Source organism: Netta rufina (assembly GCF_964035555.1).
Source record: "Netta rufina genome assembly, chromosome: 11".
NCBI classification, from domain to species: domain Eukaryota; kingdom Metazoa; phylum Chordata; class Aves; order Anseriformes; family Anatidae; genus Netta; species Netta rufina.
In genome coordinates, this window is record NC_140134.1 from 11610648 (window position 1) to 11632020 (window position 21373).

The 21373-nt window shown below is 60.3% G+C and overlaps 1 protein-coding gene across 3 annotated transcripts in view; it reads left to right on the forward strand.

Moving 5' to 3' along the window:
- Positions 1-21034, forward strand: part of ZNF609 (zinc finger protein 609) — a 48185-nt gene extending 27151 nt beyond the window's left edge. For 2 of the 3 annotated variants that reach the window (XM_084293359.1, XM_084293360.1), the window contains exons 3-10: positions 8295-8520; positions 14843-14930; positions 15028-17380; positions 17645-18008; positions 18254-18429; positions 18559-18775; positions 18890-18959; positions 19082-21034. In XM_084293359.1, coding sequence (XP_084149485.1) covers positions 8295-8520; positions 14843-14930; positions 15028-17380; positions 17645-18008; positions 18254-18429; positions 18559-18775; positions 18890-18959; positions 19082-19088 — 3501 coding nt within the window. In that variant the 3' untranslated portion in view covers positions 19089-21034. Of the gene's footprint in view, positions 1-8294; positions 8521-14842; positions 14931-15027; positions 17381-17644; positions 18009-18253; positions 18430-18558; positions 18776-18889; positions 18969-19081 lie in introns of all 3 variants that reach the window. The other variant, XM_084293361.1, reaches the window with a different exon arrangement.
- The last annotated feature ends 339 nt before the right edge of the window (positions 21035-21373 follow it).

Below are 21373 nucleotides of genomic sequence, written 5' to 3' on the forward strand. Positions count from 1 at the left end.
AGGTATCCAGTGCTGTTGGCCAACCCTTGTGGTAGTCAGAGGTCTGTCCCATAGCTGATGGGGAACCCTCTCCTGCAGGGTCACGGCACCCATGTGTGACAGGCGGTGACAGCGGCGTTCCCAGAAGGTCTGTGCTGCCCCAGTCACCTTGGTTTTGTGTTCTGGGTTCCCCCACACCCCAGAAACCCAGACTTGGCAGACGATCCCAGTTTAGGAACCAAAGATGAAGAATTCTGGGGGTGTGGGGGACGTGGGGATGTGTTCCCGAGGAGCCTGGGGACATGGTGCTGTGGGGCAGCAGGGTCCCTGCCCGGGAAGGACTCGTAAGGACTGGTCCCTGTCCGGGAAGGCCTCCCCTTTACAGAATAATGCCTGGCCACGGCCTCCAGGCCAGCGCTGAGCCCTTGGTGTTTACTCCCTGATGCTGGGACCAGGCTGAAGCAGCCCGAAGCAGATGCTGTGGGTGCAGTGCCAGGCACGGGCTGGCGCTGTGCGGGCTGAGCACAGCAGCTCTCCGCCAGGCAGCGCTCGGCGGAGAAACGAGGGCAGCAGCACCCTGGCCGCAGGGGTCTGGTGCTAAAAATGCCCGTTTTTTTATCATCCTGCTCTTTCTCGCCACATCAGGATCGCTTGCGGTGGGCCTGCTCTGTCTGACAGCGTCTTTGCTTTGTTTTAGGAGTGCCGGCGTGTCTGCTGCTGGCCTGGGATGGGATTTTTTTTGGTGGCAACCATCTTCTGTCTTGTTAAAAGTGAGTGTTGGGCTTCGTTCTGTGGCAAAGGAGAGCAATTAGTCATTAGCTTAAATTTGGCGATGGGTTTCTCCGTGCACAAGCTGAGAAATGCACGGTTGGAGGGCAAAAAGCTTCCTGGGGCTTATCTGGGCGGTGTCAGCATCCCCTCGCTCCCATCCCTGTGGAGCTTCTCAGGGTCCCCGTGCTTATTTGGATTTCAGATCTGAGCTCTTTGCCTTGCTGCAGACCAGAGGAGCTGATGAAGCAGCCACTTGAAGATGTTTTTCTATTTTTACATCGAGGGCTCTCAAGGAGAAGCACGGCTGCAAGCGTAGCGTCCTGCCACGTGGGGCACAGCGCTGCTCTGTGCTCTTACAGGTGCCCAAAATGCGCCGGGCTGCTCCCAAGGCAGGCAGTTTTGGAAAGGTTGCAGGGAAGCTGGGATGTGGGGAGCTGGGGGAGGCGCAGGACTCGTGGCACAGAGAGGCAGAACAAGGGGAAGGTGTTTGGCATCTCCTGGCACGGGCGCGTGGTGCCGTCCTCCTCTTGTTGCCCCCATCCGTGGCTATCACGGGATTTGGCTTATTTCTCGCTCGCTCCCCTCCTGTAATCTCCCGATCAGGCCATCAGACAGAGCTGGCTTTGTGACGAGAAACCACGAGCATCTCTCCTGGCAACTCGAGCAAAACCTACAAAGAAGAAGAGATAAGAGCCAAGCGGGCAGCTTCCTAAACGTGCAGCCTGCAAGGACTGGGACGTGAAAATCATACCAAAATAGCTCTTTAATATTAAATAGATGGAAGGAAGATGTCTCCTCTTGCCTGAGGGATAAATAGATCTGAAACTCCTTGTAGACTTTGCCGCTTATCACACTGAAATACGTCTCTCTCGCCCTGGAATTGAGCCTCTTCAGGAGCCTCGAATACCCAGCGACAACAGGCGTGTGCAATGCTCTTGTGCTGTGCATGCAACGTGCCAGCACGACTCCGAATGCAGCGCCTGGCAGATGGGTTTGCTTATTTCCCCCAAATCCATGGTGGCCTGGGCAGGGTGGAGAGCCACAGCACTTCTTGGCATGCTGCTGGGCCGGGTGCCCTCCGAGCAGAGCTCTCGGGTGGCAGAGCTGCTCCAGGAGCCGTGCCGGTGCCTCCAGAGGTGCGTCCTGCTTTGCAGAGAGCTCGTTTCATCTCCTTCCCTCCCGCCCCAGCCCCAAACAGATTTTCCACGCCTGAGCGCCGGGCGCACAGCTTGGCTTCTCCTGCCTCGGAGCCAGGAGTCCGCGAGACCTTAAAGTACCCGGTGCCGCTGGTAGCTGCAGGCAGCTGGGTTTCTTGCCCAGGAGAGCTGCTCAGAACACACTCCAGCTCGCCGACTGCTCTTTGTAGATAGGCCGAGGAGATGAATGAAGGATTTTTTCTGTATCTGCTTGTTTATGAACCTCCTGGTCCAGCCGTGGAGGGATGCGGGGAGGGTAGGAGGAGAGCGGGGAAGGATGAAGGATTTTTCCCATTGGAAAGCACTCGTGTGCTCAGGAACAGTTTCACTGCCAGGAGGCTGTGGCCAATGCCTTTCTTAAACATTCCTGTCCTTAATTCATCCCAGTCCTTCTTGCTCTTACCCTCTGCATCACCCTGCGCCATTCCTCTCCTTCTGCTTGTTTTCATTCCCCACGGAGCTGTCGATTACGGTTGTGTCCCCTGTTAGCTGTCACTGAACCGAGCTCTCCGTATTTTTAGCTCTTTAATTGCCTCTTCCGAATCAATCCCTTCAGCCTCCTCCTTGTTTTTGTCCTCTTCTCGGAACTTCCTCCAATTTATCCGTATCCTCTTCGGTAATGAGATGTCCAGAGCTGAGCACAATCGCTGCTCTCCCGGGAGCCACCAGGACAAAACCATCAAATTCTCCTCCTCCGACACCATGTCCAAACCGAGTCGGGGCTGGGAGAGGCGAGGAGGGGTTGGTGTCCTGAGCAAAGTCCCGTCCGCTGCTCCTGCACCCAGGTCTCCTGCAAGCTGCTCTCGCCGCTCCAGCTCCTGCTTCTGAGGCTTTGCAGCCCAGTCTGCATCTGGCCAAGCTATTTTTGAAGATTTTATGGTCATAGAAATACTTTTAAGGAATATTTCTTAGAAATAGTAGAAATGCTTAGGAATATTTCTAGGATTTTGTAGTCTTAGAGATACTGCAGTCGTAGAAATCCCGCTGCCAGCTATGGCCTGCTCCTAGGACGTGGTAGTCTTAGAGACACTGCGGCTTGCTAAGGAGAAGAGCTTGGGCTGTGCAAGACTTCGTGCTTGGATGGGCATCACTAATTAATGAAACGACTTAATTATTAACACTCCCAGTTTGCACGCTGCCTGTGCGGCCGTGCCATGGCGCGAAGCGCTGGGGCCGGGCGAGGTTTAGACTCGCAAGACTGAGGTAGGAAAACTGGGGGGAAAAACAACGAAAAGGGTGACCCAAGGAAGCGGAGCTGCCAGGCAGGCGGCCCTGCCAGCTTCCTGCAGCCACCCTGCAGTGTGGGAGCGAGCCGTGGTGCTTCTCTATTTCAAGGAGGGGGCCAGCCTGCTGCTCCTCCTGTCGTTGTGCAGACGGGTCGCTGGCAGCAGCTGGCCCGACACCAATCCCATTGTCACCCCACGGGGCTGCCATCCCGGCCTGCTCCTTCCCTCCCTCCTGCTCCTGTCACCTGTCCCCTCTGTGGCTGCTCTTTGCCACCTCTCTCCTATCCAAGACACCTTTTTTTTTTTTTCATTTTCTTTTGCTGGAGCAGCTCTGGTAGTCTCGTAAACGGTTGGAGCAGGTGACTCGGTGCCAGCACGTCTGTCTTGGGTGCTATTCCTGGCTTTATTGAAGGCGCAGTAACATGCAAGACTGTGGCTCTGCAGCGTCTGCCTCCTCTTGATCTCGAAATGCTGCAAGTGCTGAGATAAGCCTGGCTGTGTTCGAGCAGGGATTTACCCAGCGGAGAGCGGTGACGGGGAGAGAAAGCACGGCGCAGGCCTGCGGGGGGGCGGCGATGAAGCCTGGGGGCTGCTCCCGAAAGGCAGCGATTTCCCAGCCCTGCTGCAAGGACACACGTGGCTCCGTCCTCCTCATGGAGCTGAGCCCCGGTGGCTTTCCTTGGGGTAGCCTGCTGGGCTGCTGGTTTTCCAGGCATCCACCCCAAATCTCTCCTCCTTGCAGGGGGCAGCTGGGGCAGTGCCGCGATCCCTGAGGACAGCGGGAGCTGGTTGCCTCCTTGATATCATCGGGAAGAAACCTGAGAGACCCAATCCTGTGGTTTTGGGCTCGCTGACTCCCTCCCAGCTCAGGGCTGGCACCGGCGATGCTGCACTTGACCCAGCAGCCCCCAGCGATGGGCCGGGGAGGGGGGAAACCTGGGCCAAGAAACGCTCCTTGGAGGACTCCGCACGCTGAGCAGCAGGGGCTGGAAAAATCCTCATCTCCTACCCAAACAGCATTTAATTATGCATTAAAATGTCTGACGTGAGGCTTGAAGCTGGCTTTTTTCCAGGACGGGGAAGGGAAAATTTCTCCTAAACCATGTTTTTTTGTTGTTTTTTTTTCCCATCTTGATGTCAGTGGGCAGGAGGGAAGGGCAGTGGGCGGCATTGCTGGGGTCCCGGCTGTGTCCTTGCGCCCAGGGCTGTGCCAGTGGCACTGGGGTGCAGGACATGGCCCACAGGAACCTCTCAGCTCCTTGCCATGAAGATGTTTGGCTCCTCCCATCCCCAAGATGCTCTGCAAGTGGTTCATGCTCTGCACACCCAACTTTGGGGGTCAGGATGGAGAAGACCTCTTGGAAAGCCGAGGTCACCTGCACGGGGCAGAGGCACCTCAGGTGCTGCGGCTTCAGCTTTGGAGGTGCCAACCAAAGGTGCTCACCTGTGGGATGGATCTACTCCATGGTTACCTCACCTCAAGGAGTTTGAAACTCTTGTTCCCAGGCTGTAATAGGAAAAAGCAGAGCTGCTGGGGCTGTGCTGACCGGGCAGGGCAGGAGCGACAGCGCTGACGCTCCCAAACGCTGCGCTGAGCCTGGCGAGGACGTGGGAAGCGTTGGCTGCAGCCTCAAGCAACTCTTCTGCAACGGAGCAGTTCTGCTCCGCGTCTGGTCCTCGCCACCCAGCTTGTGCCCAGCGCTGGCTGTCTCTTATTGTCTCTGGTTTTGCAGGACCCTTCCAGACAGTCTCACACTGTGGGATGCTCACTGCCGAGTGCATGGCACTGCAGCTCCGCCGGCACGCTGACACCTCACGGCTGCTGACACCTCTGCCCTCCGAGGTGCAGCGCTGGTTGCTCTTCTCCTGTTTTTTTTGGGTGCATCTGTTGGCTTTCGGTGCCCAGAAACGCACTTTTCGTGCCTGGATGACTTGGATTACTGGGAGCGAATGAAAATATTGATAAATACCAGTCCTGCTTTTCCCCTGCAAGGTGGTTCAGAGGTTGGCACCAAAACTAGCCCCGTGGTTTGATTTTTTTTGTGCCCTCCCCTCTCTCTGCCGTTAGCTGATGGCTGCCCTGGAGACGCAGCGTCCCCTTAACGCCAAGGGACGCCAACGAGGCCGCGGCGTGCGGCTGCGGGATGGCAGGAGCTGCTTTTTCCCATCGTGCTGGCCGCCGCTCGCCGGGCTTGGCTGCGTTCCACCTCTGTCCTCGGCGGCGGTGAGAGCACGTTCCTCGTGATGGGAAAGCCTCGGCGAGGAACACAAAGGGCTTTCATTAGCGAGGCTTCGGCTGGGGCGGGTGGACGGCCGGAGCCGGCATGGGAAACATCGTCCTGCTTGAACTCCTGTGGGAGGACAAACAAGCTCCCTCCGGCTGCGTTTGTGCTCCCGAATCTTAGCACCAACCCTGCAAGGAAAGAGGAAGAAATCCCCTTCTGCCAAAAGGGGATCTCGGGCCCAGGATCACCAAGGGATTTGCCCAGGGGTGTGTGTGTGTGTCGGGTGCTGGAAGCCGCAGCAGCGCAGGGCTTGCTCTGAGGAGCCTGCTCCATTCCCCAGCCTCGTGCTCGCTGCCTGGGGGAGGTGGCAGGGACAGCAGCAGCTCCTGGCACCCGGCCCCGTAGGGAATGGCACGGCAGAGGGTGAGGGTGGTCGACGGTACCCGGGGCCCCCGTGCCACACAGTTATTTCCCACGGCGAGCCTGCCTGCCTGCTGCTCTCCTTCCCCACATCAGCCCTCGTGCGCTGCCTCTGCCCCCAGCCTCGAGCAGGCGAATCTCCTCGCCTCCATAAAGCAGGAGGATGAAAAGCTGCGGCGCTGGGAGATAAGAGGCATGCGGGGGGGTGGTGGCGGGGGGAATCGGGGGGTTGATCTGCCCGCTTCTTCCTCTGCCTTGGCTTTCAGGTTTGTTGCCTGCCTGGGACGTGTCCCCAGCTCTGGGGGCTTTGCTCCTGCCCGGCCCCTGGGCCTTTTTTGCTCTCGAGCTCTGGGCAAGAGCAGGCAAGCTGCCTTTTCCCAATGGCTGATAAATGAGGCTCTGTTTGTTCCAGTGCAGGGTGAAATATGAAATCCCATAAAGCCTCCTCGCTTATTAGAGAGATCGCAGCGAGCTGCTTATTATGCGCTGTGGCGTAATGCAGATTACAAATGTGACCAAGCGATAATTAGCAGAGCTGGAACTGTAATTAAACGCTCCTGTGCTGCACTGTGGTTTCTGTTGCAAAGTGGAAGGAAGCTGAACAGTTTCAAAACCCACAGGTGCCCTTCCTCTCCTCCGCACGCACAAGCAGGCAGCTGGCCGCTGCTCGCAGGCTCGGGGTGCTGGGGGCGAGGGCTCCACCGAAGCCACGCATCCCTTCCCCGCTCCTCTCCGCGTATTTCATTGCAGGGGAACTCGCACGGATTCGGAAAGCACAGCGTTCGGGAGCAGTTTGCTTTCTTGGCCCCCCTCCAGAGGAGCCTGCTGCCTCCTTCAAGCATCTTTCTTGCCCTGGATCCGCTGAGATGCTCAGGATGGGCTTGGCGTGCTTGGGGGGCTGAGCTGTCTGTGGGTGAGCTTTCTATGCCAAAAACCTCCTGCAGGACTAGCTGGCCCTCGGGTGGCCTCAGGGGCTGTGCTGGAGACCCGGGGAAGGGCTCCTGGGGGAGCTGGTGCTGCCGGCACGCAGAGCGAGCGAGCGGGGTCCAGCCACTGCTGCTGTAAACCTCTGGGCCATCGTTAATGCCTCACGGGCTGGATGCGCCCCGATGAGCCCTGCAGGTGGAGGACGGATGCGGGAGGACACGGCTGGAAGAGCAAACATCCACCAGAGCCTGAAGACCTCCACGCTGTCCGAGAGGGCCACGCTCGTGTCCCCTGCTGGCAGGCACGATCCGCTCCGCCACGCGGGCACTGCGGCGCCTTTGCTCCTGTTTGGGTGCTCTGCATCCCCCAGGGTTTGGAGAGGCTTTGGGGGTGCAGGAAGCTGCAGTGCGGCCGCGTGTAAACCCTGGGGCAGGGTGGTGGAAGGTGTGAGCTTCCACCGGGGCCGAGAGCGTGAACAGGTAATTCTGGCAGCTGGCGCCAGTTCAGGCTGAGCACTTTGTGCTCGGCGACGTTGGCCAAGGAGAGGCAGCAGCGAGGTTGGACGTGGCCCTGGGGGTGTCCATGTCCCCTCGGTGACCAGCAAGCGTGGCCTCTGCAGGGCTGTGATCAGCTCAGCTCAGCAGAGGCTTCGGAAGACATCTCTCGGTGCAGGGCTGGATGCTCTAGAGAGATCATCCCCCGACTGAAACCGAAACCCAGGTCAGCGCTTGCTGATGATTTGATTATTTTCCTCAGCCTGCTTCTGTTCTGAGGTTGCTCGGCGTCTTACTGAGATTGCAAACCTCCTTGTGAGAGAGGGGACTGAGCAGGGGAGGGGCAGCCAGCCCCAAAGTGCTGCCCGCCTGCGGGTGGCTCGGCTTGAAGGCCCAGCAGCAGAAGCAGCGCCAGCCCTCCCTCTCCTAACGCCATCGTTCCCGTAGCTCGGCCATGCCTTGGCCACGCTCACGCTGGCTGTGCTGTGCTGCTGGCTCTCCGAGCTCTCCGCGTGCAAGGCGCTCGGTATCCGGAGCCGAGGTGCGCGTGGAGGAGGGGGCTGTGTGGCTCTGGATGGTCACGGGGTAGCTGTGGGAGGAGGAGGATGTTGGTTTTCACGGGCACCGCAGAGAGACCGCTGCTCGTTGGGCCTGTCCTGCCAGTTGAGCAGAAGCCTGTAATTTTTTTCTAATGAGCCATTGGGTCCAAAGTCACGGACTGCGTTAACATCTGAGCGCTGGCCAGGAGGCACGCTGACCAGCAGAAGCGGTCGGGGAAGGAACTTGGCACCGGCTCCCAGCAGCAGAGCTGCTATCTCCCGCGGAGGGCCGAGGGGCGTGATCTGCACGACTACAAAGCGCTGGCTTTGCGGGGTTACGTGGCTGTGGGCACGCCGGGGTGGGAAAGACCGACGAGATCCTTGTCCTCCGTTGGGGTGTGGGACCTGAACCGCCTCCTGGCGCTTGCCCTGGGCTCCAGGTTCTCCAGAAATGTAGCTGCCTGTTGATACTTGTTCCCCTCCCGGTGGTGACCGGCCTGTTTCTCCTTCCCTGCAGATGGAGTCTCCGGTCTCCACGCCCGCGGTGCTGCCCCTGCACCTCCTCGTCCCCGTGGTCAACAACGACATCTCGTCGCCTTGCGAGCAGATCATGGTACGCACCCGCTCCGTGGGGGTGAATACCTGCGACGTGGCCCTGGCCACCGAGCCCGAGTGCCTCGGCCCCTGCGAGCCTGGCACCAGCGTGAACCTGGAGGGCATCGTCTGGCAGGAGACTGAGGACGGTAAGTGGCACCGGCGAGCCTTTTGCTCTCTGAGAACGAAATTGTGGAGCTGGGGCAATCCCTTTCTTCCCCTGTCCCTGCTGTGCTGCTCGTTGGCACATCTCGGGCTTTCTGCTGCAATTTGGGTGGTCAGGACAGAGTAGCTGCGTGGGAGCAGCTCTTAGTCTGTGCAGCAAAGGGAGTAACAGGCCAAAACTTGCGTCAGCCCAGCGCGTTGTGTTATCCTGTCGCCCAGACAGTGGGCGAAAATCTAAGCTGCCATTTCTCTGCCTTTCTGCAAGAGCTAACTTGCTCCTGGAGGTGCCAGAGGAGAGGCCATGCCAGCCCGAATGGGAACTCGACAGAGTTGACTTCATTTCTACTTGGCAACCTGCAGGTCTGTCACAAAAGCGCTCAAGCCCTGGGAGGCAGCAGAAATCTCCTGCTGGATTAAAAAACCCCAGCGGAGCTTTCAAAATAGACTCGACAGGAGATCAGGCTCGCGTCTCTCTTGCCAAGCCAATCGAACCTTTTTCCGCTGGAGCTCGTCTCATCTGCGCACAGCTTGGTTTGCTTTCCCAGCTCCTTTGATGGGTTTTAGTTGCTGTTGGGGCTCTGCCAAGTCACACAGGGATGAATAGGTGGCTCAGCGGACCACGGCGAGCGCTGGAACCTGGCCTTCCCTCCAGCCTCCTTGGGACATGGGAGGTTGCTGCTTCTGGAGGCCTGGGGTGAACTCCTCGCGCTCGTCTGGCTTCAGCTGGCTCTGGAAGCAGAAGCAGAGCCCAGAGGCACAAAGGTGAGGAGGAGCAGAGGTGACAGGGGCCAGCTGACAGGTTGCCTCGGCCAGTAACCAAGAGCTCCTTTGGAGGCCCGCTTCCAGCACAGCTTGGGATGGGGACCTCCAGCTATCTCACGCTCCTCAGCCCTCCCTGCTTCCCCTTCTGCTCACTGTGGAAAAATTCGTCTGAATTGAGGCAGCGGGGAGCTGTCAGGGTGGTTTTTTCTGCTGCTCCCGAGGCAGGAGGAAGCCACAGGCTGTAAAATCAGACCCTGGGGATCCTCGTCTTGGAGCTCGCCCTGCTGGTGGGGACAAGGGAACAAGCGGCCGTGCAGCTGCTGCTCTGCTGGCCCCAGGGCTGTGGGATCTGCCTGGGAAGCCGTCAGGGTCAGCACCAGCCTGGTGGCAGTGCTTCCAAGGTGATGAGGTCCTGTGTGACTCCAGAACCCCCCTGAGCTGCAGCTGGAGAGCCCCAGGGCTCTGGTTTTACTGGCACAGTTGGAGCGCCCCATGGGGAGGGCTGATGAGAGCTTGGAGAGCTTTTTTATTTTGTATTTTTTGGTGGAAATCGGAAAAAGGTGCCTGTGGTGGACAGCAGAGCCCATTTGGCCACGCAAGAAGGAACAAACAGAGCATCCCCAAGGCCACAGGAGGCAGAGAGCCGAAACATCTCTGCTCCCACAGCAGCTCCGCATCGCTCCACAAAGCGCACGAGCCCTGGTGGCTGCGCGGGGCCCTCGGATCCTTCAAAGGAGGCGGCCGTGCTGCTGGTCTCCCAGCTCCATTCTCCCTCAGCATCATTGCTGGGTGTTTGTGTGCAGCCTCCCCTTCCTCCCCAGCCAGCACACTCTGCCTGTCCTGCCGCATCTCCCCTCGCCTGTGCAGCTCTCGGCTCAGACCCTGCCTCGGAGGCGCGCTGCGATTCCTGCAGCTCGGCTATTTTTAGTCCGCAGTAATTCAATGAACTTGTGCAAAGATCCTTCTCTGCCTGCCTCTGCTGGCTGCGGCTTGGTTCCTGCTGTCAGGAGCGATGGCTTTTGCAGCAAACCCTGCACTCCTGTCACGCAGAATACAAATCCTGCTGTTTCCCTCGGTCGTTCCCGGTCTGCCACGTACAGCCCCACCAGACCCTGGGGAAAGGCAGTGGGGGCAGCAGCGAAGCTCGGCCGTGTCAGCTGGCCTTCAGGGATCGCTGCCCCGCGGTCATCGCTCCAACGCTGACCTTCCTGCCAGCTGCTCCTCTCCACTCGCTCCTGACCACGCCAAGAAGCTGAGGGGATCGGCACCTCGCTGTGCGTGCCTGCAGAAGTGTATTTGGGCTCATCCAGCTTCACAGCTCTTCTTCCAGTGGGTTTGCCTCACGGCTGGCTCTGTCTGCTGCAGATGTAAACTCTTCCTTGGAAGGGGTCAGCTGCATGGGGGAAGGCAACATGGCTCCCTTTTCTCATGAAATGGTTTTTGGGTTGTCCTCATGGCCATGAAATTGTGGAGAAGGTGTCATAAAGACAAAGCCTGCCGCATCTTCGGAAGGACAAGCAGAGCTGGTCCATCAGAGGAGGGAGTGTGAAGCTCTGAGGAGCTCCACGACATCCTCCAACCTTGTCCAAGTGTCTTCATGGCCACGACCATCGTCTTCTCCACCCCTGGCTGTCCCACCACCGCGATGAGGAAGCTTCCATGCATGGCCGCCCCTTCACCGAGCCCGTCTTGTGCAGGGAATGTGTTTTGTTAAATGCCTTTCATGGGAGCAGCTGTCTTGGCAGTTTCCCTAATTCTGTTAGGTGCGATTTCGATCTGCAGCAACTATTAACTGATCTAATTATACCGGAGAGCATCGCTCCGCTCGCTGCCTCGTTAGCTCCCGGCTCTCCTCCATCCTCCTCGCTGGTGTCACCTGTGGGCCAGCAGATCCCTGCCCGTGCTCAGCATGAGCAGGACCAGACCAGCTCCCACCTGACGGGGCTGTGTGTGGCTCAAACAAGCTGGTGTCTGGGCTTCAAACCCTTGTAGCAACGAGGCAAACGGCCTCTTGTTTCTGCCCAACCTGCAAAATCCCAGCACGAGCTCGGAGACGTGGTGTGAGCCGAGGGAGGAGCAGGAGGGGTGCAGCTGGGAGGTGATAGGGATGGGCAGGGTTGGAGGCGAGGGCAGGCAGTGGAAGGTCTCACCATGACCAGGAGGGAGCCCTCTCCCAAACTGCTGGCTCTGCATGCCCGGCGCGCTGCCTCGCTGGATCCTGCAGCCCTGCCTTGTGGCTGGGAGCATCATTGCTGCTGAGGGTCCTGCTGGGGCTGCTTTAAATCGGGGCTGGGCCACAACTGCGCTGCTTGGAGCTGGGCTTTGGGGCTTCAGAGGGGGAGACACAATCCCCTGTGAGCAAAATCCGTCGTTCGTAGCCATGAGAACTTGAACCCAGAAACAGATGAGTTTTTAAGCCTTATGCAGCAAGGGAGAGGAGCCTGGGAATATGGATTTCTCATTTGCTTTAATGGCATTTCCAAAAGTCGTGAGCGATTGTAAATCCCCTCCAAGGTTGCCGAGCCATTCAGCAGCCTGCCCGGGCTCAGCGCAGCCCTTTGAAGCCTCCCAAAACCATTACGGCGTGGCCGTGACCGCTCTCGGCTTCAGATCAGCGATGGCAGGTGAAGGGACGCCTCCCCTCCGGCACCCATCGGAGGGGGAAGCATCAGCCCTGGAAGCCAGGCGGCTGCTCGCACGTCGTCGGAGAGAAGTGGAGCTTTATTATGCATAATTTCCTGGTACTCCCACAGCGCGGCCGCTTCCTATCTAATATTTGCTGGCAGAATGCTTGACAGTGCGGGGAGGCAGGGAGCTCGGGAAGAGCTAATGCACTGCTTATCACTCTCAAAGCACTGTTTATTTCAGCATCTGTCAGCTTGGTGTGAAGGCTGTTTTATCAACAGGTGAGCAATATTCTGCTCCAGACAGGGCTGTTGCCGGTGCCGAACTCCCTCCGCCACGCGTGTAGCTGCCCTGGGGAACAGCAGCTGGGCTGGCCTCAGCCGCCGGGCGCTGGATTAAGGGACTTGTTTACAAGGAGGCTCTCGAGCTGCGACCTGCTGTGCCTCGCTCCTCTGGGAGCTCAGCCGGGGTCGATTGTCTGGGAGGGTGAGGATGGGGGCTCGGTGCCACCCCTGGGGCCCCGCTCCATCCCTGACTGTCCTGGGAGCATCTCCTGCAGGGGCTTCAGGCCATGGGGAGAGGGCTCCCTTCGCAGCACAGCTCCTCCAGCAGTGTCATCATCCATCACAGGGCCCTGCTCCCGTGCCAGCTCCTGGCTTTGTGCAGGCTGCCTCTCCCTGCCTTTATTTGTGGAGGAAAACAGCAAAAACCACTGCCGCCTTCCTCAGCAGCAGCCCAGCAGCGTCAGCCCTCCTGTAATTCCCCTGCCGGGTGCGACTGGGCCCTGCTGCAGTGACATTAGCGCTTTGCAGCCGGGCTTGGGCGGGATCGATCGCTGGAGCGCTCCCAAAGTGTCACCTTCCCGTGCAAGCAGGTGGGGCTGGAGTCATCCCAGCGGGCTTCGCACAGCACAGCAGCATCGCAGGGGCTGCAGGCTGCTGGCTCTTTGTGCCTGAGCATCTCCAGCCCTCCGAGGGAACAGGGAGAGCTTCCTAAAGCAGAGCCCGATGCATCCCAGGGCTTTTCTGCTCAAGGACAAAGGCTGACGGGGACAGCGGTGACACGTTGCCATCCTACGCCGAGCGCAGGGCTTCGCTCCTTGCTCTCCGTCCTTGCATCCGCGAGCATCCCCTCCTGCCACAGGGGACGGCGGGTTAAAAAGCTGCTTAGCATCTATCCCCGTGCTTTAAATTGTCCTGGGTTATTGTCGGAGGATTAGGAGGGGATTTGGTGCGATTGGTTGCAGCGGGTTAAATATAGGCTGGGACGTGTCGCGGGGTTTGTGCTTCGCCCCGCGCCGGGCTGCTGCTGCGGAGGGGAGGAAGGGGCGGCCGCCGAGCGCGCCAGCCCCCGTCTTTCATCTGCTGTGCTCGCGGCAGCAGGGAGGAACGCCAGAACGTCCTTTCTAATATCACACGCCAGCCCTGGGATGTGCAGAGCCTCTGGTGGCTTGTCACGCAATTAACTTCTAGCAGCACGCGGGAAGGCGGAGGGGGACGGGCGGCTGATGTCTGTGGCTGCAGCTTGCCTTCAAAGAGCTGGCGGAGGGAAGGATGAGCTGTGCTGGGGCTCGGGGCTCAGGCCGGGTGTCGTGGGCACCCTTCATGCTGGGATTGGCTCCCCCTCTCTCCCCACGTTCTCCTCGTGTGGGGCTGTGGCCCCCACGTTGGTTTCTGCTCGTTCCTCGCCTGCTGCGTTCCCTGCATGCGTCCTGCCTGCATCCGCAGCCTCGCGAGGTCTGCGCCTTGCTCCGGAGCCAGGACACGTCCTCCCCTCCTGCTGATCTGCTTCCCCTTCCCGTGACCTGCTGCCATCGGAGCTGCCGGTGTGTTCCAGGAGGAGGAACAGAGAGCACTTGGCTTTTGCTTGTTGTTTAGGAAACCTGCGTTTCGGGCCACAGCTCCGCGAGCATCTCTCCGTTTCGTACATTATCACTCCAAAGCCTGCAGCTGGCTGCTGGCACCTCGCAAGCGAGGATGTGGACCGAGATTTACAAATGTGCTTCAGGCACAGCTGCTCTGGGCTCGCTTGGCTCCATCCATCTTCCAGGGCCGTGCGGCTGTATATCTAGCTGCACTCGTCTGCCCTTGTAAATGAGATTTCTATCTCCCAAGTTTTACCTTGCTCAGATAAATGCACTCGGCGCAATGGACTCTGCTCCTGGTCAAATTAGTTATGCAGTAATCAGAGCAGTCCATCGCTGGGAGGAAATATCCACTTGAGTTTCACTCTGCTAATGGCCTGAGATTATTTAGTGTAATTGCTTTCTTGTGGAAGCACTTGCAGCTTGCTGGCCACGAGAGGCCAGTGAAGGTGCTAGTGCCGGGGCGGGCGCAGGCTGGGTCTTACCCACGTGCAGCACTGGGGAGGGCCCGGAGATGCTGCATAAGACCCCCAGCAAAGAGGCTGAGGCTGCATCCTCGGCAGGGCTCTCCTCCGGCTCTGTGCTCGCTAGGCTGTTTCTCTTCCTTGCCCAAAGCTGAAACGTCCACTCGCCTGCTGGTTTTCAATACCATTGTTGTACAGCTTTGCCTGACATCTTTGCATGGCCCCAGGAGTGGCATCGCATCGCAGGGCTGACTCCTCACCGGGGGTCTCCCTGGGTGTCCTGGGGGCGCAGGAGCAAAGCGAAGCAGCAGACAGGACTTTTCCCCAGAGCTGGCTTCTCCTTGCCCCAGTGTGGGGCCGTGGGGTGGCCATCAGAGGCGGGCGGCTGCGTGGGGACGCTGGGCTCAGCTTGCCATCTAGTGGTGGCAGCGTCCTCTCCACCGGCCTTTCCGTGGGGACACGGGCAGCCCTCGCTCCCTGGAGGTCACCTTCCCACCACCACCACCACCCGTGGAGCCCGGGGGCTTTGAGCCCAGTTCGTGGTGCCCCTCAAGCCGTGAATGCGTGTGACGCTGTCCCCTCGCCTTGCAGGTATGCTGGTGGTCAACGTCACCTGGAGGAACAAGACGTACGTGGGGACGCTGCTCGACTGCACGCAGCACGACTGGGCGCCTCCCCGGTAAGCACCTGGCGGGTCCCGTCCACCTCTGGGACCCTTCCCCTGGGAAGCGTGGCAGGGCCGTTGCGTGATAAAATCCTCATCCTCCTCTCCGCAGGTTCTGCGACTCTCCCACCAGCGACCTGGAGATGCGCAACGGCCGGGGCAGAGGCAAGCGCATGCGCCCCAACAGCAACACGCCCGTGAACGAGACGGCCGCCGCCTCGGACAGCAAAGGGACCAGCAACAGCAGCAAGACCCGGGCGGGAGCCAACAGCAAAGGGCGCCGGGGAAGCCAGAACTCCTCGGACCACCGCACGCCGCCCAGCGGCACGGCGGAGGACGTGAAGGCCAGTCCCTCCTCCGTCACCAAGCGGAAGAGCAAACCCCTCTCTGACATGGAGCTGAACTCCAGCTCGGAGGACTCCAAGGGCAGCAAACGCATCCGCACAAACTCGATGGGCTCGGCGGCGGTGCCCCCCGCCACGGTGAAGGTGGAGCCGGCTGTCCTCGACCGAAACTGCCCTTCTCCCATCCTCATCGACTGCCCCCACCCCAACTGTAACAAGAAGTACAAGCACATCAACGGGCTGAAGTACCACCAGGCCCACGCGCACACGGATGACGACAGCAAGCTGGAGGCAGATGTGGACAGCGAGTACGGCGAGGAGCCCTCCCTGCACGCCGACATCGGGAGCTGCAACGGTGCCGCCGTCTCGCAGAAGGGCTCGCTCTCCCCGGCTCGCTCGGCCACCCCCAAGGTCCGTCTGATGGAGCCCCACAGCCCGTCCCCGTCGAGCAAGTTCAGCGCCAAGGTGCCCTGCAAGAAAAAGCTGGGGGGGGAAGGAGACACCGACCCGGGTGCCCTGTCCAACGACGGCTCTGAGGACGGGCCCTCGGTGGCTGATGAAACGAGTAACGATGGCTTCGACTCGCTGGAGAAGAGGTGCGTTGATAAGGACAAGTCCAAGAAGGCATCTGGTGCTAAGCAGGAAAAGATGCCTTCCAAAAGCTTGAAGTCTGCCAGACCCATCGCACCAGCCATTCCCCCCCAGCCGATTTACACCTTCCAGACGGCCACCCTCACCGCCGCCAGCCCCGGCTCCTCCACGGGCCTCACCACCGCCGTGGTCCAGACCATGCCCAACAGCCCTCAGCTCAAACCCATCCAGCCCAAGCCTACGGTGATGGGAGAGCCCTTCACTGTCAACCCTGCCCTCACCCCTTCCAAGGAGAAGAAGAAGAAGGACAAGAAGAAGAAGGAGCCCAAAGAGGTAGAAAACCCTCTGACCCCCGGCAAGGTCTGCAGAGCAGAGGAAGGCAAGAGCCCCTTCCGGGGAGAATCCAGCGACCTCGGGACGAAAGGTGAGGGGCTGCTGAACGGTTCGTCCGACCCCCACCAGAGCCGGCTTGCCAGCATCAAGGCTGAGGCAGATAAGATCTACAGCTTCACTGACAACGCCCCGAGCCCCTCCATCGGTGGTGCCAGCAGGCTGGAGAACACCAACCCGGCCCAACCCATGACCCCGCTTCACGTCGTCACCCAGAACGGGGCAGAGGCGAGCTCAGTGAAAACCAACAGCCCAGCCTACTCGGACATCTCCGACGCCGGGGAGGATGGGGAGGGCAAGCTGGAGAGCGTGAAGGCGAAGGACCCAGAGCAGTTGGTCAAGGAAGGCGCCAAAAAAGCTCTTTTCCCCCCACAACCCCAGAGCAAAGAGTCTCCCTATTACCAAGGCTTTGAAACCTACTACTCCCCTGGCTACCCCCAGGCAAGCCCAGGTCCCTTGAACCCCAGCAGCCAGGCTGCGGCCGAGACACAAGCCTTGAAGCTGAAGAAGGACGAGGAACAGGAGAATCCGGAGGTGAAGGTGAAGAGCGAGGGCAGCGAAGAGAAGAAGGCAGAGCTCGGCAGCTCCAGCCAGCAGCCCTCGGTCATCCAGCAGCGCCCCAACATGTACATGCAGTCCCTCTACTACAACCAGTACGCCTACGTGCCGCCCTACGGCTACAACGAGCAGGGCTACCACGCTCACCTGCTGAGCACCAACCCTGCCTACCGCCAGCAGTACGAGGAGCAGCAGAAGCAGCGGCAGAGCCTGGAGCAGCAGCAGCAGCGAGGGCTGGAGAAGAAAGCGGAGCTGGGCTTGAAGGAGAGGGAGGCAGCTCTCAAGGAGGAGTGGAAGCAAAAGCCGCCCATGCCCCCGACGCTCACCAAGGCCCCGAGCCTCACGGACCTCGTCAAGTCGGGGCTGAGCAAGGCCAAGGAGCAGGGAGGTGCCGACATGGCCAAATCCGTCATCATCCCCAAGCTGGAGGACTCGTCCAAGCTGTCTGGCAGCCAGGTGGCCGAGGGACTGAAGGTGAAGCTGAGCGAGGCCGGCCACCTCGGGAAGGAGACCGCTGAGACGAAGGCTGGCTCTGAGTGCGGCCGGCAAGCGGAGGTGGACCCCGTGCTCTGGTACAGACAGGTAATGCAGTGCTCGTTCACTGCCCACTCGGTTGGGTTTCTCCCGTAGGTTGGCTGGGGCCGTCAGTGTGGAGAACGTGTGTTGTCCTCTGCTCCAGGACTTGTTCCTGCTGTGATGGGACTCCACAAGGTTCTTTTGGGGCTGGCAAGGATGAGGCTGGGGAAGGAGGGGGGGCTGCTCTGGTCTCTTCCCAGTCCAGCCCAGTTTTGGGGCACGTGGGGCCAGGGGGAGGCAGCTGCTCTGACGTTGATCTGGTTCTTGCAGGAAGCAGAGCCCCGTATGTGGACCTACGTTTACCCCGCGAAGTACTCGGACATCAAGACGGAGGATGAGCGGTGGAAAGAGGAGCGGGACAGGAAGTTGAAGGAAGAAAGAAATCGCAGCAAAGACGTGTCCAAGGAGGACGGGAAGGAGAGCACCAGCTCCGAGTGCAAACTGACCCCCACCGAGGAGGCTCGCATGGTGGGAAAGGACCCCAGACCCAGCGTCCACGTCCCCGTGTCCTCACCCCTCACACAGCATCAGTCCTACATCCCCTACATGCACGGCTACTCCTACAGCCAGTCGTACGACCCCAACCACCCCAGCTACCGGGCCATGCCCACGGTCATGATGCAGAATTACCCAGGTAGGGAGCCACGGCCATCTCGGGGACATCTCACCCTGGGGGGACATCCCTCCCTGGGCTGTACCTGTGTCCTGGTAGTTTTTGTGGGTCAGGCTCTGGGAGTGATCAGGGGGTGGGCAGGGGAGCATCTGCTTTGGTCTTCGTGCCGCTGCTGGGATGTTCACCGGGTTGCAGCCACAACTTATTGGCTCCTGTGCAGCAAACCCACTGTGTCCCCATGCCCTGACTGCCTTCTTTCCCCCCAGGATCGTACCTTCCCTCCAGCTATTCCTTCTCCCCGTATGGGAGCAAGGCATCCGGGAGCGATGACAGCGACAAGTCCCGAGCCAGCCCCAGCGTCAGCTGTAAATCCAGCTCCGAGTCCAAGGCCCTGGACATCCTGCAGCAGCACGCCAGCCACTACAAGAGCAAATCGCCCACGGTGAGGCTCAGGAGCTGGCTTGGCCTAGCTCTGTACAGCAGCTTCTGGGGTGGTGGGGATGGAGCCGGCCCCATCACTGCAAGCTGCCCGCCGGCATCCCTCAGCGCCCGCTTGTTTTTTCCTCTGCAGATAAGTGAGAAGACATCTCAGGAGAGGGACCGCGGCGGCTGCGGAGTGGTGGGGGGCGGCGGGAGCTGCAGCAGCGTCGGGGGAGCTGGCAGCGGGGAGAGGAGCGCGGACCGTCCCCGGACCTCACCATCTCAGCGCCTGCTCTCGACACATCACCACCACCACCACCTCGGGTACTCGCTGCTGCCGGCGCAGTACAACCTGCCCTATGCAACAGGTGAGAGCCCCACCTCACCCCTGGCGGGGTTTGGGGAGCCAGAGCCCCCGCGGCAAGCTCTGCTTTGGCCGCCTCCAGCGCTCCCCAGCCTCCTGACGCGGCCTCTCCCTGCAGGTCTGTCCTCCACAGCCATCGTGGCCAGCCAGCAGGGCTCCGCTCCCTCCCTATACCCACCGCCCCGGAGGTGAGAATGGTAAGGCTGCCTGCGAGGGGGGGACACGGGGCCGCCTCGAGCCGCAGGTTTGGGGTTCGCCCCTCGGCGGGGGCTGGCGGAGGCAGGGGCTGACGGGGCCTTGGGTTCGGCAGGACGTGAGGCCGGGACGCCTGGGCTGTACGAGACATGTGACTGGCTCACATGGGGACACGCTGGAGACTCCTTTAGACATCAGTTGAATGGTGTTAATTGTTCTGCTTGACGTTCCTGCCGCGATCTGAGGCAGACTCTGTCTTCTCCCCCCGTCGGACACACACTGAATCCCCCCCACACCCTCCCCTTTGGCGAGCGGGCGAGCTGGTACCTACGGAAATATTTATTCTACTGGGCACCGGCACTTGGGATGGAAGTGAATCGCCTGCCTGGTGCATATGAAGAGGAAACGGAAGCACTGAGGTTTCTCGATGGATTTGTGGCCCTGCTGTGCCCCTGCGAGTCGCCGCGTCTCCGTTGGGGCTGAGCATCACAGGACTTGGGGCGGGTGGTGCAGGATGGGGCCCCCCTCCCTGCGTCCCCCCCGTGAGGCTCAACCTGTGGGGCCGATCCCCGAGGGGAGGCACGGTCTCAGGAATGGAAGTTCCAGCAGCTCCGTGTGGGTGACACAGGGCCAAGGCAGGGGACGGGGACACGGGGGGGGGACGGCAGCTTCACGGGATGCAGCCATGGGGGTGTGCACATCAGCGGGTCAGGCGGCCTCCCTGCCTCCATCGGCCTCAGCCCCTCTCCCAGCCCCACGGCTCCGGGCTGGGGTGCTGGGGGCTGCCGTGAGCAGCACCCACCACCCGGCCCTGCTGCCAGGGTTTCTCCCCCAGTGCCTTGTTACGGTCCAGCCCTGACTGAAGCTCATTTCCGAGGCTTCCAAGTTGGTTTCTGAGCTGTGACTCTGCAACCCACCCACCCTGCCCCGGGGCCTTTCCTCTGCCCTGCGCCCCAGGGAAAGCGGCCACGCTTCGCGTCCTCTCTTCCCTGTGTCCGTCGGCTTCCCCAGGCTGCGAGCAGAGCTCGGCGAGGAACAAGCACACTTAGGCTCTGCCGGAGGCACCCGGGGTGCAGGGCACCAGCCCCCCGAAGCCGCTTCCCGGCGCCCCAGGACAGGGGCTTTCTGGTCCTCTGCCCGCCCCAGCCGCGGTGTGGCTCCCCCCGGGCCACCTCGCTACCTCGGCCCGCGGCCGCCCCGGCTGTCCCCACCATCCCTGCCCGCCGCCGTCCCTCCCAGGCCGGGGAAGTGCCGGGGGGGTCCCCTCGGTCTGCGGCAGTCTCCGTCGTGTGCATGCGCGCGCGTCACACCCGGCCCTGAGGGGTCGCTGTACCGGGATGCTCTGCCCGCCGGGCTCTGTACATACTGTAAAAAGCAATTGTTTGAAAGCTGTTGTTTTTGGGTTTTGTTTTCTTCCCCCTGTCCCGTCCCATCCTCCCCACCCCGTTCCCCTCACCCACTTTACCTGGTTGGAGAGATGCTCGCTGCCCTCGGTTCTGACCCCGGCAGCGTGGTGGCCCCAGCCTGCTCTCCTCAACGCCTCTTAGTTCGACTCATTTTTTTTTTTTAATTTCCTCTCTTCGTTGACTTTGCGAGGTGGTGGGGTCGGGGCGACGCGGGGAGCCTCTCGGTGCACCCCGCTGAGGCTGCTCCAGCGCATGAGGAGGGTGCCTGGGTGGGGGGGGGCTGCTCCCATCTCCTTGGGACCCGCTTGCCTCTCCCTTTAGGCGTCAAGTGAGCCAGCAGCTGAAGCAGCACGGGGCCCTTGGACGTTCCCAGGGCCAGCCCCTGCCCGCGGGGCCCCCAGCAGCCCCCCGGGGCCCTGTCCCCAGCCCCTGCCCGTGAGCGGGCGCCCGCCCGGGTGTTGCACCGTTGATGTTTATAGCGCTCGTTTCCATTGGAGTTGCTGTGTTGGGTTTCATTTCAGTCTTCCTGATTCTGCCCTTCTGTAAAGTGTACATTATTACCAAGTTCCTTGTTTTTTATATATATATATATAAATATATATATATACAAACTGTACTCTTCTTGCCTTTGTACATTTGGGCAAGGAGAGAGAATAAATCTTTTTAAGAGACAATCACAAACCTGTGAGGGTGGCTTTTTCTTCCTGTCCCTGCTCCCCCCGACTCCTCCATCCCCAGCCAACACGGACGCTGGGCTTTGGGGTGGAGGGGACATGGGGGCCTTCACTACCATCACGGTGCCCAGCCTGTGGGGACCTGCCAGCACAGCATCCCAGCACCATTCAAAGCCCTAGGAATGCAGCTGAAGGGATAACTGATGAGGGACTTGTCGGGAAGGTCTGCTGCTGAGAGGTAACAGGAGGAACTGAGGCTTTAACAGGCAACAGCTATTTAATGGGGTGGGTGTGCTGGAACTGGGGCAGTGAGAGCCCTGACCAGGC